The 17,224-nt window shown below is 39.9% G+C and overlaps 1 protein-coding gene across 2 annotated transcripts in view; it reads left to right on the top strand.

The window, feature by feature from the left end:
• Positions 1-5,420: 5,420 nt before the first annotated feature.
• Positions 5,421-17,224, top strand: part of GYS2 (glycogen synthase 2) — a 41,754-nt gene continuing 29,950 nt past the window's right edge. For both annotated transcript variants that reach the window (XM_026035802.1, XM_026035803.1), the window contains exons 1-4: positions 5,421-5,919; positions 12,882-13,063; positions 15,653-15,844; positions 16,644-16,829. In XM_026035802.1, coding sequence (XP_025891587.1) covers positions 5,799-5,919; positions 12,882-13,063; positions 15,653-15,844; positions 16,644-16,829 — 681 coding nt within the window. In that variant the 5' untranslated portion in view covers positions 5,421-5,798. The remainder of the gene's footprint in view (positions 5,920-12,881; positions 13,064-15,652; positions 15,845-16,643; positions 16,830-17,224) is intronic.

Below are 17,224 nucleotides of genomic sequence, written 5' to 3' on the forward strand. Positions count from 1 at the left end.
GCACCAAATGCTCCCGAGAAAACCTCTCCATCTGTCAGAAAGCTAGGGAAAACTTCAAATGTTTTGTAGCCTCTTCTCCCTCCTGAGCATTTCACGGAGTTACTGTGTACTCCAGGGGCAGTCACCTCCTGAAAGGAGGGAACAACTCTGTGCTCGTTAGATATGGAGCTCCCTTGGGAGTTGCTCAAAGCAGGGCTGAAGGTCATTGCCTCGCAGCTGGGACTTGCTGAGGCCATGTAGGCAAGCAGGGCTGTCCCCAGAGCTTTTCTCCTGGCGCTTCCTCAAACAGTGCAATAGCCCCAAGCGACCAACCTCTCAGAAAATCTGCTACTCACTCTTGGTGTCTCTGAAAATAGCTTAATTCTCCACCAGCTTTTTGGGATGTTGCCAGCAATGCCAGGGAATCACCAGCTGGCCACTCTTTTCCTATAAATTTGACTAGATTTGGATCACACACAGGATGTGGTAAGCTTTAAAGGTCATCAAAGTCCCTCAGCATCTCCAGCATACTTATTCACACCTGTGCACTGCTTCTGCATTTCTTAAGTCTTATTAAGGAAAGTCCGTCATTCAGCTTTCCTTTGCTTTTGCACACAACAGCTTGGCATGAGGCCACGGGAGCTCACACTGCTGACCACAAAGCCTCTTTAAGAAAGGAGGACATTGCTGGAAAACAACTCAGGCACATCCCTGAGGCAGCTTTACTTCATTATTCTAAAGTCCACCAAAAGTCTGGGATATTTAATGAGGTTTGTGGGCATGAGATACATTTTGAAGCAAGAAAATATTATGACTTTACCTTTTTTCTCTTTAGAGTGATTAAAAACAAACACAGTTGACATCACACTGTGCTTGCACAACACAAGGATAAATGGCAGAAAACTGACATTTCCACCTTAAGCTCTGTATTTTTTTTTTAAATAAAATTCTGATGCCTTTTGGCTAAATATAGCTATCATGTTTCATGAGTACACCTAAAAATATAGATGTAATAATAAAACAGAGAGATCTTCAGTTGGATCAAAGATATCTGCATCACATGGAAATGAAAAGAACGTCTTTAAAAAAATAGATGACTGGAAAAAAATCTGAAGTTTCAAAAGGAAAAGAAGGGTAAAAAAGGCAGAAAATTAGAGAAAAGATTGTGATTGTCATCTCACGGGCTTCTTAAAATTTAGGTTTTCGTGAAGTAGGATTTAATAATAAGAAAAGTCTTTTGTTGTTGTTGTTGTTGTTGTTGTTGTTGTTGAAGGAAACAATACACAACTGAAGAAGTCATGTATTAAGGTCCTTACTGCCATCTACTGTTATTTTTTTCGAAGTACATCAGTAATTGCTATAAACCACCGTATCTCATTGCTAATAAAAATTGACTAAAATTTGTTGGTATTTTTAACATCTAGGCTTTGTTTTTCCTATAGTTAACTGAAGAAAATGTTGAAAACCTTCTAAGTAAGCCCATCCAGATACTTTTCTCATTATAGGCTCCCACACATTGAGGATGTTTCTTCCCTCATCACACTTTTTCTTTCCTTCAGCCTGGGAGAATTGCTGAAGTTTTGTTTGTTTTTTCGAGAGGGACTGAGAAATCTATGGCACAAAGACAACATCCAGGACTTATTTCCTGAGATGATATGCCAAGATAATTTGTTTTTATGAAAAAAACCCCACTTTCATCTCCCCAAATAGAAGGAGCTAGATCAAAGCATGCAGAGGAGACAGCATCCTCGGAGGTAATAGTGTTAAAAGCAGTTTTAGGTAGAGCAAGGTGCACAACTTCATCCTTGTTTTGATCTCCAGAGATCAGGAAATTTGGAAAAAATAAATACACACATGACATCATTTCTCTCCATAGATCTTTGGGCTCAGCTTACTAATTATTGCTAATATTATTTACTAATATTAAATGATTTATTTTTTGTTCTTTTCTGTTATTGGTGAATGCATCTCCACTGCTATGTGCTAAAAGTTTCACACCTATTACTGTAAGAATATAGCTCTTGGAGAGCTCATTTTGCTGTAGGTTTAGAGCCACAGGCATTTATAACCGTAAACACATAACTCCAGGTGTGTCGTATAGACCCCTTATTTAATCCTGGTTGCCTACAGATTTAATGTACGTGGTCCTTTGCCCTCTAGCAACTAGAATCATTTGCAGGGAAGAAAGTTTTTGAACTGACTGCTGGACCCAACCTTTCCTAAGCACTTCATACTTTTTTTTTTTTTAATTAACAAAAGCTTATCGTGAAAATGAAAAAAAAAAAAAAAAAAAGAAAGAAGGAAGATTGATTCTGCAAGTACTAAGAAAAACCTTTCTGCTGCCTTAGGTTGATGACCTGATGACTTCACCGTGAAGTAACTAGAGCTGTGTTTAAGGTTTTTCTTGTAGTCTGATGTTGCACTATGTCTGAATAAAAGCAGCATGAGCGCACTGTTTTTTTTTTTCACAATATACTTAATCCGTATAGAAAGATGTATTAAATTATAAGGGGATTTTATTCCATCATGGGAAATAGCCATTGAAAGGTCAATATGTGAGAAATCCTCTTTTTTGGTAGATTAAATATTATGGTTTTAATGGATATAACATTACAAATGTCAGTTATATTGCTGAAAGTTGACAAATTCTAAAGCACACATGATTTAAAACAGAGATCAAGACTGTTGTCTGAAAAGCAAGTTTACTGCCTGGTGTGCTCACATACCCACATGCTCAGGAGAGACATTTGCTTCTTTATTTTGGAGCTGCACAAGCCCGGGCTCTCAGTGGTGTCCCACAAATCAAGCACACCCTCCAGACTTTCCTAAGTGGATTTACACTGATAGTAACTTCCCAAGTACATCCCTCTGGCAGTGATTGGTTAGTAATTTACATACAATTGTAATATTGCCTACTCAACATTTTCAGTACTCTGTATGCTCGGGAGAAGGGTCTTGTGAGAGGGACTTTTTGACCCATGAGTGTGATTTTTAGTGAAAAAAATGAAGACTGTTCACTTAAGGATACATGCATCTTGAGTTTTCCTGCAAAGTTTTCAATGGGCAAAAAATGTATGCTTATGGCTAGCAGTTCCAGGATGTTTTTTAGTCAAAGAATGTGAAGTCCTCCCATGCCACTGAAATATAGGAAACTCATTCTGCTTAAACAATGTAAATCATCCTTCAACAAGACCTGCGCCAGTAGACATTTTTGAGCAGCTGTTTTGAACTTTCAGTTAAAGATATAGGGGAGAGTCCACCTAGATCACCTCACTTCAGCACTCAACAACAGGCACAATCTGTGTTACTAATTGCTTTTGCCCAAAACAGATCCAATGTTTTCCTATCAAATTGCTTGGGATAGGAATTATGCTATAATAAAAAAAGCAAGAATTTGGGATGTTAAAAATAAAAAATAAAAGTCCATCTAGACTAAAAAGCCTGGAAAACTAAGGTGTCACGATGCCCTACAACCATTAGCTTAGTGAGCTACCGGCAACTGGAGGGCAGCCGTTATGGGCTGGCCCTTTGAGAATGGCGGTTAGGGGTCGGCCTTGGAGGGCGACAGTCATAAGGCGGCCGTTAGAGGGCGACCGTTATGGGGCGGCCGTTGGAGCGTCGGCGTAAGGGGGTGTTGCTGTCGACTGCAATTGGGCCAGGTGGAGAGGAGAGGAGGCTCCGCCCTGGGTTGTGCACAGCGCTGCTCAGCCCATGCATGGAGGGCAGTTCATTTCCCTGCAACTCGTTTCAGGCTCCCAGCCTGGTTTTGCAGCGTGCTTGTTGTCTGATAAAACGGGCAGAGTCCGTTTGATGCCCCTCAGGCCAGCTGGCTTCTGTGAGGTTGGCTGCTTTCAGTCTTGCCCTCAGGGCTTCCCCGAATTAAGATTGTTGGGCAGGTCTGATGGTTCTGCAATGAGACCCTCAAATTTAAAATGTGTATGTGTGTGGTGGGGGGAAGGTCTTTTAAATGACAAGATCCCTAAGTTATAGTGTGGTCTGGTGTCCTCTCAACTCCAGATAGTCCCAGCTGCTCCAAAAATACTGTTTCACATCTGTTTGTTTGTTTTTTTTTGTTTTCCCCATAAACTGATATGGATTACACCCAATAAAATGCTGAGCCCTACTCTGGGTAGGCAGCAATGCTTTCCAGTTAATCTAATAAAAAAACTCCTTCCCTAAAAGTCTAGCCCAACATACGAGTGGAATTAGCACCATATAGCCAAGCTTCACTTGTCTGTCAGCTTCACTTAGTATAAGAGCGAGCGGAGGGAAAAACTCCTTTTCACCTTCCTTCTCCCTCTCATTTTCTCATCAGCCTTGTGCTATTCTCTCTGATACTTGCCAGACCTTCTGTTGAAACAGATAAATTGGCAAAAAAATTGTTCTGGGGTTTGAGTTAGTTGAATAAACTGAATCCATAATCTCACTCATCAACTGACTGCTCTTTGTGTAGGGAAGCCAAGCTGAGGCGTGAGCAGAAGACCATGACATTTTGGAGACAATTAGCTGTGAAGATCAGCTCAGTTGTTGAATTAGATTGTTATATTATCCCTTTCTGAGCGATTAGTGACATCTAATGTCCTCTGTTTCTTCTGGGCCAGCTTTGAAATTTGTTTTCTGGTAATCAAGCCATGAGGTCAGAGAGATCCAGCTCTGTTATTATAAAGGCCATGCTTGCCAGCACGCCTTTGTCTTCGAAGGTCCCAGAGACACTCCTGGTCTCAGAGGGAGAGATGATCCCTCCTGAATTCTGGATTTGGACAGGTTGCTTCCTAAATTCAGGAATGGATCCAGCTTACAAAGCTGCCTCAGAAACACTGTGATCATGAGCAGACACATGGGCATATAAACATCTTTGAGGCAGACAGCCAGTCTGTGGAGCTTTGAGGGCCTCAGGTTTGGCGATAGGAGCCTGCCTTCCCCTGAAGATGAACGCAGCATCCCAGTTCTGTCCTGGAGCAAGACAGGAATATGCTGTTCCCTGTCGCACTACTCACTGGAAAAGATTTGTGACATGGAGAAAGAGAAAATAAGGAAAAAAAGAAGTTTTGGAAATTCAGGGACTAGGACTGTGGGGAGAACCACCAAGAGTGTGTACCGAAGTATGGACCTTTGTAGTTCATATAAGCTCTCAGGGCTGCAAGATTGCTTGGGTACAGAACGAAGTCAATGGCCTGGGGATGCAAAAGGGATTAATTGTGGGAAAAAGGAGAAAGCTCATAGATTGATGAACAGGACAGCTAACAGTGTTTAACCAGCAAAGCAATCTAAGAGACATCATACAGAAGGAGTCTATTTATCCTGCTGGTAAGCAGGGGATAGAGAAGGTCCATGGGTGTTAACAGGAAAGGTGTATCTCGAGGGGAGGACTTGGGGGCTGGGCTCAAATCAGGTGCTGAACCTGAGTGTCCTCCCAGCTGGAGTTTGCTCACTGCAGTGCTGTGTTTACAACTGGTGAGTTTCAATTGCTGCTGAGGTGGTAGATACTGGAAGCGGTGTCTGGGAAGCTCACAACTGATTTTTACTTCCCTCTGAGGGAGAAAACCAGCATAACTCCAAAACGCTCCAGACCTTGCTCAGCGCAGTCTTAAATTCCTACCTCCACTAGCAGCTGCTTCTCAAGCCCTGAGGATTTTACTGAGCCAATTTAATGCTGATGGTCAGACAGTTTAAACCCATTAGCTCCTAGCCATCTGAGTAAATTTTCTGCTCAGAGTGCGGACAGACTATTCCAACCAGGACTGCAGTGAGACCCCACGGTGATCAGACATTTGATAACTCCTGTGGGCTGTGTGTTGAGCGCGACAGGGCTGAAGAACATGCCGCTGGCGAGATCCCTGTCTATGACCTCTCTTAATGGTCTTCCTCAGTGGGAGGATGAAGACCTGCCAGTGGAGGACTTGTTGCTCTTTGAAGTTTCTTGGGAAGTTACCAACAAAGGTTTGTACAACACTTAGGGGTGAATGTTGTGCTTTTCAGGGGTGGTATGAAGCTCTTAGGTGCAAAAGGCATTAGGGGAAGACTGGGGAAAGGATGGCTGCAGAGTTACTGTATTAGAGGAAGGGAACATCCATATGTGATCATGCATGCTAGGTGTGGGCTACATCTGCACATGCTTGTATAGAAAGAGCAGATATAAAAGCAGTTATCTGCGTCTTCATATGTTTCACCACCAGGGCTAGGCTGTTTAGGTGAGCATCCAAGTGTTATGCTGGGCTGTGCGCATATATGGGTAGATAGATATTGCTGTGTACGTACTCGTGTTTTACCTCCCATGCAAATCCTCATGAGAACATAACATATAAAAACAAGTCATAAAACAAGCATCACATTGAGAAAAGTCTATCAGTTTCCCTCTGCTTTCTATAGTAATGCAGAGATGAGGCCAAATTTGAAACAAGTGTAAATAAATATAGCTACACTGAAACCACTGAATAAAAAACAGAAGTCAATGACCTGCCATTTTTGTGCCAGCTGAAACCTTTTTGGTCTGGTCTTTGCAAACATAGGTGGTAACAAACAGGGATTTCAGGTTTTGTGCATGTGCACAGTTTTGCAATCACTTACTAAATGCAGCTTGTCTTGCAGATTGTATGCAGGTTGTCCTCTAAAGATCTTCTAGTCCCTATTTCTAATTTACTCACGATACCATCCCCTTTTAGTTAGATGTAGTTCAGTAATGAGAAACAGACTCCATTTTTTTTATCACAAAAATGAGTTTATAAGAATAAATGATTGACCTCATATACTCATTGTCCTGGGAGATAAATAAAGAGACTATTTAGTGGATCTATAATCTGTAAGCTTTAAACCCTGAAGGGAAAATGTGTGTGAAGAACAGACAGGGTTAGAGCTTACCTTTGTGGTGAAACTGAACTTGTATTCTGTGCTATTTTTCAGTGTTTTCCATCAAACCTTTTGAGTTAATTTTGCTGCTCTTGGTATTTGAAGCGTGCAGCATTTGCTTATTAGGCATACTGCAGAAGCAAGCCACTTGCAAGTAGATGGCAGCAGAAATCTAGCTGAAATCCAGTTGTTCTATCTAACATCTCAGTGAAATCCACTGTACATATGTTTGGACTTATTGTTATAGAAACCACACAATAAGTTTAAGAAAAAGTAAAGCACAAGTAGATTTATCTGTGTATGTACAAAACACATAGTGAATCATCCATATAGCTCTTGTTGAATTCACTGAAACCAGATTAGTTTCACAGAGCTAAAATGTATTATTCCCACATTTTATGGGAGAGCTAGTGTGTAATTAATATTAATTAATATGAGTTATAATTAGTTTAAAGAGAAGGTTTAAAATATACCACTTACTACAGGCCTGTATTGAACCAGAGTGGACTGAGCTAATCAAAGCAAACAATTTCTCTTTTAGGGTTGGATCTCTGCAAATTTTCTTTAACCAACCCTGACTGGAAGCACTTGTCGAGAAAAAAAAAAAAAAAAGGCTTATTTCAGCATATTTTTCTGAAACTATTTGTTCTAAAGTTTTCTTTCCATGCAATTGAATGTCTAAACCACGTGGTGAGATAGTGTTCCCTCATGATCTATCCTTTTATAAACAGTTCCTGGAATATGTTAGGGCACTGTGCCTCTCAGGAGACAGAGTGGCTACAAAATACAGGGTGGATCATCACAGAAGGTATATAGACTTAGGAAATAACAGCTTACACTGTAATTTTCCTGCCTTCTGTAGCATAGGGAAGAACTGTTTATTTGACTAGGAGGCTGATCCCTGATAAATTTAGTATTGCTACTTGTTTTAGTGTTTTAGTTTTAATAACGTTATATATATATTGCTGATAAGGAGGAAAGATGAGCATTGGCTGGATTTATTACCTGTCAGGCTATTTTTGATCCATTACATTACATGAAAATTTCTTTCCTCGTTTCTGACAACACAAGGATGTAATCAGAGCAGTTCAACATGGAGTTGCTTTGCACTGCTCAGGTACTGTAAAGCTACTCTCTACAGGAGAGAGCTTGAAGCTTTATATTAACTTGTGCACTTTGCTAAGTGTTTGGCTATGGGTTCATTTCCCTCTTGACCAGTGCTGCTTTTTAGTGATTCTTTTCATGACAATAAGACTAAATCCTTTTTCTCTCAGGAGCATGCTACTAGAGCTCACATGCAGCCATCCCCACATGAGTAAATAGTGCCCTTTATAAGGAACTCTGCTGTTTTCCGAACCTCTGAAGTACATTCTCTTTCAGGGTGTGAGAGTGATGGAGTCCTGCAAACTGAAACACATCTGATTACATTGTGTAACAAGATGTCATTTCTGTCTTAGCAGCTGGCACAGTGAAGGTGTCCTTTTCTCTTCCTAAGCTTGGTTCTTTTAACACAAGCTTCCAGCAGGCAGGAATTTCTATTTCTTCATGCTTTGTTTCCATATCCTCTAAGGTGATAGGTGATAAACTTTGACATATGTATTTGAAAGCATTGGCACCTCAGTTACTCTTCTTTCTCCTTTGTTCACATCCGCTATCTGAGGAAACAATGGCAAGGCAGCTGAAGGAAAGAATGAGAAATAAAAAGGCGTATTTGCAAGCATCACTGTTCCACCTCCTCCTTTCCAAATATGTGAACAGGAACTTGACACATAAAACATAAGCACAGCACTGAAATCATCCTGCTCTGAAATTCTCCCGTCAAAGAACTGGAGAAAGGATAGTTGGTGATGCAAGATTTTCCTTACTTTATTTGACTGTCCTATCCTGCAAAGAGGCTCTGCCATGTTTCTGTGATAGAAGGAGGAAAAAAGCAGGCAGCCAGAGCCACAGTGCACTGCAGTGTAGCCTCTCCTACAGATAACTTTTTACCCTCCTTTGACCTCCTCTTCTGGCCAGCCTGCTCCACTAGAGCCAGGTCTAGTCATATGTCTGTTACAAAGAGGGACTGTTTTCCTGTAAGGACAGGAGCACATACCAAGTGCTTATAAACTGTTCAGATCTAGTGTCCAAAGCCCTACAGACAGAAATTGTCAAGAGGGAGCAACCAAAGGCTATTACAGGGGCATGGAGACTGCTGCTGCATTCCAGGAAATTTTCCACAGTGATCTTTTGTCCTTGCGCTATTCCCTTCAATCACTGTTAAATGTTTCTTCACTGTAAATTGAAATATTTAATCTGGATAGGGGACAAGAGAAACCTAATTCTGTCAGCTGCAATAACAATTAGCTTGAGGTAGTGTTTTTTTCTGATATGTTAATGAGAAGAGCTGAGAATTTTGAAAATCTGATCGCTGTTCTACAAAGGTATCTTAAAAATCATTCCATACCGCTAAGTCCACTTCTGCCTAATGTTTTTATCAGTAACAATATGATGGGGGGGGGGTGGTTCTTGATTCATGGTCCTTTAATTTATTTAGGTAATTCTTATCTCTAGTCTGTATTAGAAATTCTTTGGTTTTTAAATATGCAATGGTAATAAAGCAATTGAACTTGAAATGGTAGAAGAAAACAGCGGAAGTGGTACAAGTAGCTTTTTGGATAAATCTATAGTCACTGTAAAATCTCTTCAAAATATTCAAAGCTTTAAAAATAGTTCTGTGAATTATTCTCAGAAAATGTTTTATTTTAGTCTTCTACTTTTTAAAGAATTTCAAACTTTTTTAAATAGAAAAAATCCTATTTTTCCAAACATTTTAGTTTTCTTTTCCATAACAGTTTATTTTTCCATGTGAAAAGGGGAAGTGGAAGAAAGGGAAGGTTTGTTATTGATTTTTCTTTTTAACTTCCTTTCCTTTATCCTGATAGGAAAAGCTCAAAAAGTTTTAAATAAAAATGATAGCAAGATTTTTCTCTTGACATTTTAAATTTTTTAAAAAGTTAAAATATTTGAGTAAAACATTCTCAAGGAAGTCAAAACACTTAACTTGACCTTTATCCACATTAGACTGCTGATTCACCAGTCAACCCAAATCTCTGTAACCTCTCTCTCTTGATATTGCTAATTGCATCATTCCTCATTACATCTTTTATTGTTTGTTTAAAATCTGTTTTTGATAACAAAACCTTAGAGTCTGCATTCAACTTACTTGTTTTCTGTGAAGGTGTACTATCTATTTAGGAACATGGAAGTATAAGATTCTGGTCTTCCTAGATGAGTTATTATATAGTGTAATACTTTTTTTTTTTTTGTGTAATAATTCTACTTAGCTACCTGATAGGTTAAAACTGCATTTTTTGCAAAGTAATGCATCCTGAGACCTCCTTGACATAACCTCAGTAGGACAAAGGCTCCTTAAGTTGTTTCGAATGAGTTATTCTTAATGAAAAGGTGCTTAAGGGAAAATTTCTTTACAGTGAGGGTGACAGAGCACTGGAACAGGTTGCTAAGAGAGGTTGTGGAATCTCCTTAGGAGGAGCTCGCTTGAAATCAGTCCTATGTAACATGCTTTAGGTGCCTCTCCATGTGCAGAGGGGGTTTGGAGTAGATGATTTCCAAAGGTCCTTTCCAACCTTAATGATTCTATAATTCTACGAAAAGATGTTCAGGTTTAAAAGGCAGTCAAACTTGTGAAATAAAATGGGCCCTGCACTTAGTGTATGTCTGTAAGGTCATGTATATCTGTACAGTCGTGTAATGAAAGTAGGCTTTCTCCTCGAATAGATTACCCTACAGATGTTTCCTGCTAATGGAGACATACTGCCCTAGTATTTAGACTAGCACATTAGGCTAGTCTGCATAACATTGCACTGTACAGTACAGATCATTATAGGGTCTTCCCTTATTGAATTAATATGAAGCACACCTACCTCTTCCAAATAAATAAAAAATGTAGTTCTGGCAGTTTAGTTCCTTGGGACTGTGAGATATCAAGCTTGGGCAAGGCTTGCTGCACTTCTCAGCTGATACATTTTATTCAGGACTAAATTCCGAAGTGCTGAAAAAATTCAGGGGCTCTGCTGATCTTATTAAGATGAATTTGAGTAATCTCTGAAGATTCTCACCATCTTCAGTTGCAGCTCTGGATATTTGAGTACCTTTTAAAAAGTGAGCCTGGAGTGCCTGATGTCAATCCCTGGCAACCTGAAAGGCTGGCTACTTTTATAAGTTGATGTAATTGCTGAGAAGCATAATTCAATCATCTTGCTTGGAATAATACAAAATGTTTCCAGATTCAATAAGGGAGGATGAAATTTTAAGTAGCTGTTGCACTCATTCTATTTCTATTATTTACAGATCTGCAAACTTCTACCATCTTGTACAAAGGTGTTATTTGCCCCTTAAGCTTTATCTATTATGCTGCTTCAGAATCACTGGAGTTCTGCCAGATGTGCCTCTCATGTACAGCAGATGCCCAGCCTCTCATTGGTTCTTCTTGTTTGCTTAATGGGTCCAAGCACTTTTTGTCATTCTTCTGGGTATTTCATGATGAAACAGGCACTGTCTGGTACCATGTAACAAAAGTGAGGTTGTAAGGCTGTCATCCAGTACCTGAATCACAGAATCACAGAATATTTAAGGTTGGAAGGGACCTCTAGAGATCATCTAGTCCAACCTTCCTGCTCAAGCAGGCACACCTAGAGCATGTGGCACAGGGTGGCATCCAGACAGGTTTTGAAGACCTCCAGAGAAGGAGACTCCACAACCCCCCTGGGCAGCCTGTTCCACTGCTCTGTCACCCCCACAGGAAAGAAGTTGCTCCTCACCTGGAGACGGAACTTCTTGTGCTCCAGCTTGTGGCCATTACCCCTCGTCCTATCGCTGGCCACCAGTGAAAACAGCTTGTCCCCTTCCTCCCTGCATTCTCCCTTCCTGAACTTATACATATTAATCATATCTCCTCTCAGCCTTCTCTTCTCCAGAGAAAACAGGCCCAGCTCACTCAGTCTCTCCTCATACGAGAGATGTTCCAGTGCCTTAATCATCCTGGTTGCCCTTCTCTGGACCCTCTTGAGAAGCTCCACGTCCCTCTTATACTGGGGAGCCCAGAACTGCACACAGTACTCCAGGTGTGAATGAATTACAAGGCTGGCCGTGGAGAAGTGAGAGATGAAGTGAGGATGAATCTAAGTAAACCTGAGTGTAGAGTAGACATATCTGCATTTAAGTGTCAGGGGATGTGGCTGTCATGTTCTCATCTACATTTTAATATTGCATTTGTTTTTTTAAATCGGTAATGCTTTGGTGGGAAGTGCTACAGGTACTTATATTGGTGGTGTAGGCTAAGTTCATTCAGGTTTCAGCAACTCTTTTGACTGGTGGTGAAACATGACATATTTTCATTTAGGAATAGATTAATTTTCATGATCAATAGTGGAATTAATCAGTGCCACCACTTTTCTCAGTGGTTTGTGTAAAATAAGCTGGAAGCACAACCTGATTTCTAACCGCATGTATTTCCATGGCATAAGAAATGGGTTTGAAAATGATGACTACTGGAGTGAAAAAGCAGGAGGCTGCACTTGGAGTGCAGTAGAACCAAGATTTGGCAAGGGAAAGATTTTGAATCTCCTGGTCTGGATTTTGAGATCCAAAAAATGGGACAACATAGGAATAAAAGTGCACATGGGATCCATATTGGTAGTATGATTTCAAACACTTACGAGGACTGAAAGAATCACAGACTGGATAAAAGTAGCAGTTAAGGCTGGAAAGTGCTCATTTGGGATTAGATGAGAAATTCAGGTCGTGAACATCCAGTCATTTGGGAGTAAGCAAAGAACTAGGAAATTACTATATTAGGATCATGCATGGTCTGCCATCAGTAAGTAGAGAGGCTTAGCCCTGGTCCAATATAAGCGGCAGAACTCACCCTAAAATCTGAATTTATAAAGTGTTTAAACTATAGCCATGTGTGATTCAGGGGTGGCTTGGAACCTATTCCAGAGCTTTGTGGCCCGTGCTCCTTTCTACCTTTTGTTCTTTGTGATCTTTTGCAGTGGGAGGCATTTACACTGTGATCCAGACAAAAACCAAAATTACTGCAGACGAATGGGGTGAAAACTATTTCCTGATTGGTCCCTATTTTGAGCACAATGTGAAGACTCAGGTGGAAGCCTGCGAGCCTCCAAACCCTGCAGTTAAGAAGGCAATGGACACTATAAAAGGCCAAGGCTGTCAGGTAAATCAGATGTGCTAGTGCTTCCTAAAGCAACTAAGCTGACTCTGAGGAGATTACAGTTTTGGTTAATGCTCTTGCTGTTCCACTTGACACAGCAGTCCTGTTCAATGTCACAATGGGAAAGGCTCAGAATCCACTGTTAGAGCTGCAAAGTCAATTCATTAAAGGTTATTTTTGAGGAAGAACCAGTTCATCCAATTACAGGTTTTAACAGTCATTTATCTGCAAGCTACTTAATTGGATTAATGACTTATTTCTCTAGCCTCTAAATACAGTGAGATTTTTTATTAGACAGAATATGACCTTACTTTGATGCAACTCATATATTACAGTTGGTTTTCTTGTGCTATTCAATGAAGTTGGATACAGAGAAGCATTTCACTATATCACAGTTTTGTGACAAATCACAAATGAGTTTTAAAAAGTATCTAGCTAACAAAGAATCTGCTTTTTCAGAGCAAAACAGCTAGTTGTCCATTCCCTATGAAGAGAGGTTAAGGTGTTGCACAGAGAGTGAGTTAATCTGTATTTTTTACAGCTTTTTAACCAGTGTTTCCTGTGTGATCTCAGAAAATGTGGTGACCTCATACCCTCTCCATGACTTGGCTTCTCCAGCCACAAAATATGGAGAAGGAGGGGATAAAAATGCTTCTTCTCTCTACAGTAGGTGATATGTGGTGTGGACAGGCAATCTGCTAAGCTGCAAACAATTATAGCTTTCAGGATAACTGATTACCTGAAAAGTAGTGAAAAATTATATAAGCCAAATATGAACTCCTTTCTTGAAAATTGTCAGAAATGTAGGACCCACCTTCGGTCTTGATTCAACACTGACTCTTGGGGGATGTTAGCTGGAAGGAGAAAAGTTGTTTTCAGGTGTTCAGTACATGTAAAGAGCATTAACAGCCATGAAGATTTCTAACAGGACTGTACTGCAGAGGAGAATGACACACTTTAATGTAGGAATTAATGAATATCTCAAACTGTCACCAGCTGTGACACTGGAGAAGTGTATCAGCCCTGGCGACGGCAGTTCCTGGGATGTCCTACTGTGTGTTATGTTGTGTTATGTGCAAATATATTGCCAGGTGTACATGTACAGCAGCTTGGGAAAGTGCCTATTGGGACAATAACATTATGTGATGCTTCAGGCTGAAGTTCAAATTAAAAGGTCTAATCCAGCTGCCCTTTTTATTTCTGCTTAGATTTTCATAAGTGATTGATCAAGGTTTTTATGTTGCTTCTGCTGCTTACAGAGAGATGTCTCTGCAAGCCACAGAACACTCCTTTGTTCAGAAATATCTGAAGACTTGTGGGGCAGATTAATTGTAATTCTATATACATCTTATGTTGTTCCAGCAATACATTTAGTTTAGCCAGCCAATTATGCCAGGCTCACATGTATCTAGTGCTGCTGGCATATTCATTTATAGAAGCAAATCTGCCCCAGGTACGTCAAGTATAGTTTTGATCTGTAATAATGACGCTTTCGTTTCTAGACAGCTTATCCTATTAACATTTATGGCTGGATTTTACTTATGTGTCACGCTGAATCCCTCCAGGGGACCTAGGAATGCTTCTGAACTGCTCAGGTCAGGAGTGGTCCTTTTCCACAGCCTAACCCTGTATTTACAGACTCTTTAGTCTTTGCGTGAACAGGTCTAAAAGCCTTTTTCTCATTGCTTTCAAGACCCCACCTCTGCCCAGTTTGTTCTAATGTCAGTGCTATGTTTAATCCTTGAGAACCAAGACAGAGATTCTTTCCTACAAGGTACAAAACATAAATACAGCAGCATCCCTGTAGTACCTCGTTTTCCCTGGTTAATCTGCCTCAGCTGCTATAGCCATTTTGTTTAGTGGAATTAATGTTAAATAATTTGACAAAAAATCTCTAGTGTGGGCCCAGTTGGGTTGTGTTGACATTTCAGTGTAATGCCCTTGATCAGGTGTAGATGTCATTGTACAGCGCTATTTTATCAGTGTAATCCTAAATACCCTTAGAGATATTTAACAGCACTGATGCAGCTGGAGTAGGACAGTTGTATTTTGTAGGCTGATGTGGTTTTAGATATGATTACTCATTCTGACAGGTCATTCTGCTCTGCCATAGGATGTCAACTATGATGCTTGGGCAGCATCAGGAAATGTGGTGATAGGTAAAGATCCCAAGCTTCTCTCCTACAAAAGTCATCACTGATAATCTCACATAAGTGGCAAAGTATTGATGACAAAGCTGTTTGGAAAGAAATAATAATACTTTTGAAATAAGAACAAAAATACAATAGGTATCTCAATAAGAACATAAGATAAGCCTTCAACCAAGTATAGTTTTCCATGAAAGAAATAACACTGAAGTGAAAATGCAGAATAAAAGCGTTAAATTGGTCTTAAAGACTACATATCCTAGGTATATAGAGCTGTTTATATATTTCCAAATAGTTACATAACCATTATGTATGTAATACTAAAATATTTCCTTTTTTTATATGAATGTGGAAAAAATGATAGATGAAAATAGTGAGAGAAATTGTCCATAATGTTAAATTTTATTTTTTTTTTTTTTATAATACTCTTGCCTTTTTTCCATAGGTCTTTTTTGGAAGATGGCTGATAGAAGGCAGCCCATATGTCTTATTGTTCAATATAGGATCAGCAGCATGGAATCTGGACAAATGGAAAGGCGAATTTTGGGATGTTAGCAACATAGGGATCCCTTTTCATGACCGAGAAGCCAATGATGCTGTGATTTTTGGATCATTAACAGCCTGGTTTTTAAAAGAGGTACAGTTTTTAAATAAAAAGGTTTTAAAACCCGAGCTTTGACAGCAGTGCAAACTAGCTTTGAAACTAGCATTTTGACACCAAGGTTGCTACTTGTTCTAGATCAAATTTGTATTTATAACTGACACCTTAACTGTTTTGTTAAAAATATTATTGTATGAGGTGTTCTATGTTCAATGTCATGTGTCCTTAATGTCTCTTCTTAGCTTTCTTATTTGACACTGGATTCTCTTACAGGTAGGATATCAAACTACCTTTTTCTGCCCTGTCTAGTCAGGTAATCACTCACAAACTGTCCCTGAAGCCAGTCAGCACTGTATATTTTAGCTGGTAGAACTTGTACAAGGAATAGAGACAGACAGCAGGAAATGATGACGCCATTGTCACTTCATGTACTACGCTACCACAGCCTGCTTGAGGAAAAAAGAATTGTTTGAGGAGAAAAAAAAAATTAATCTGGTGAATCATTTGTCCATCAGAGAGGCCTATGATTTTCTTATCCATCTGAGATTTTCAGCAACAGAAGAACAGATTGAAAATAAATGAGGAATGTCTGTGATCACCTGAGCTTGCTAAAATACTAGGAAGGATGCTGTTTTGAGGCACTAAACAGTTTGTGCTTCTCCTTGGCCTACTGATCAGGGCTAGTGGGAGTTAGGACACATGGCCAGTTAAAACAATCTTGTACTTTGTTCCAAAGAAAGCATGTAGAAGAAGGCATGAAAGAAGATGTTCCTGAGGCTGGGATGATGAGCAAGATTATGTGTGTTTCATCTCTTTTCTTTCTGATTATTTTCAGCTCTCCTGTCAGTTTGATGGCAAGCCCAACATAATTGCCCACTTTCATGAATGGCAAGCAGGAGTGGGTTTAATTCTCTCTCGATCTCAGAAACTTCCTGTTGCCACGATATTTACTACCCATGCAACTCTTCTTGGAAGGTATCTGTGTGCAGCCAGTATAGATTTCTACAATAATCTTGACCAGGTAAGAAACTGTTTTTCTCGTTCCCTCTGTTCTCAGCTAATCAGCCCCGGCACCTTTTCTGCTAACTGCATACCAAATATTTTATGCTCTGCCTTATGTGATCTGCGATTGTCACACAGCACTGATAGTTCGTCTGTTCAAGAGCACAAAAAAAAAAAAAAAAAGTTAACCATTTCCTGACGCCTCAGGCTATGAGGTTTCTGGGTATTTTCAGTCTTTGTGACTGGTTCTAAACTCAGTGGAGTAAAGAGCGTCTATGCTATCTCCAGTGTGCTTTAAGATTTTACATGAGAGCTCATTCAGCTTCTAGTGAAGTCAATGGATTAGTCCAATCCACTAATTCATGGAATAATGAGGCAGCTCCACAGGGTTTGCCAGATGAGATTCTTAACCTT

This window comes from Nothoprocta perdicaria, unplaced genomic scaffold, assembly GCF_003342845.1.
Source record: "Nothoprocta perdicaria isolate Ctin4 unplaced genomic scaffold, notPer1 scaffold_167, whole genome shotgun sequence".
In the NCBI taxonomy this organism is placed as follows: Eukaryota; Metazoa; Chordata; class Aves; order Tinamiformes; family Tinamidae; genus Nothoprocta; species Nothoprocta perdicaria.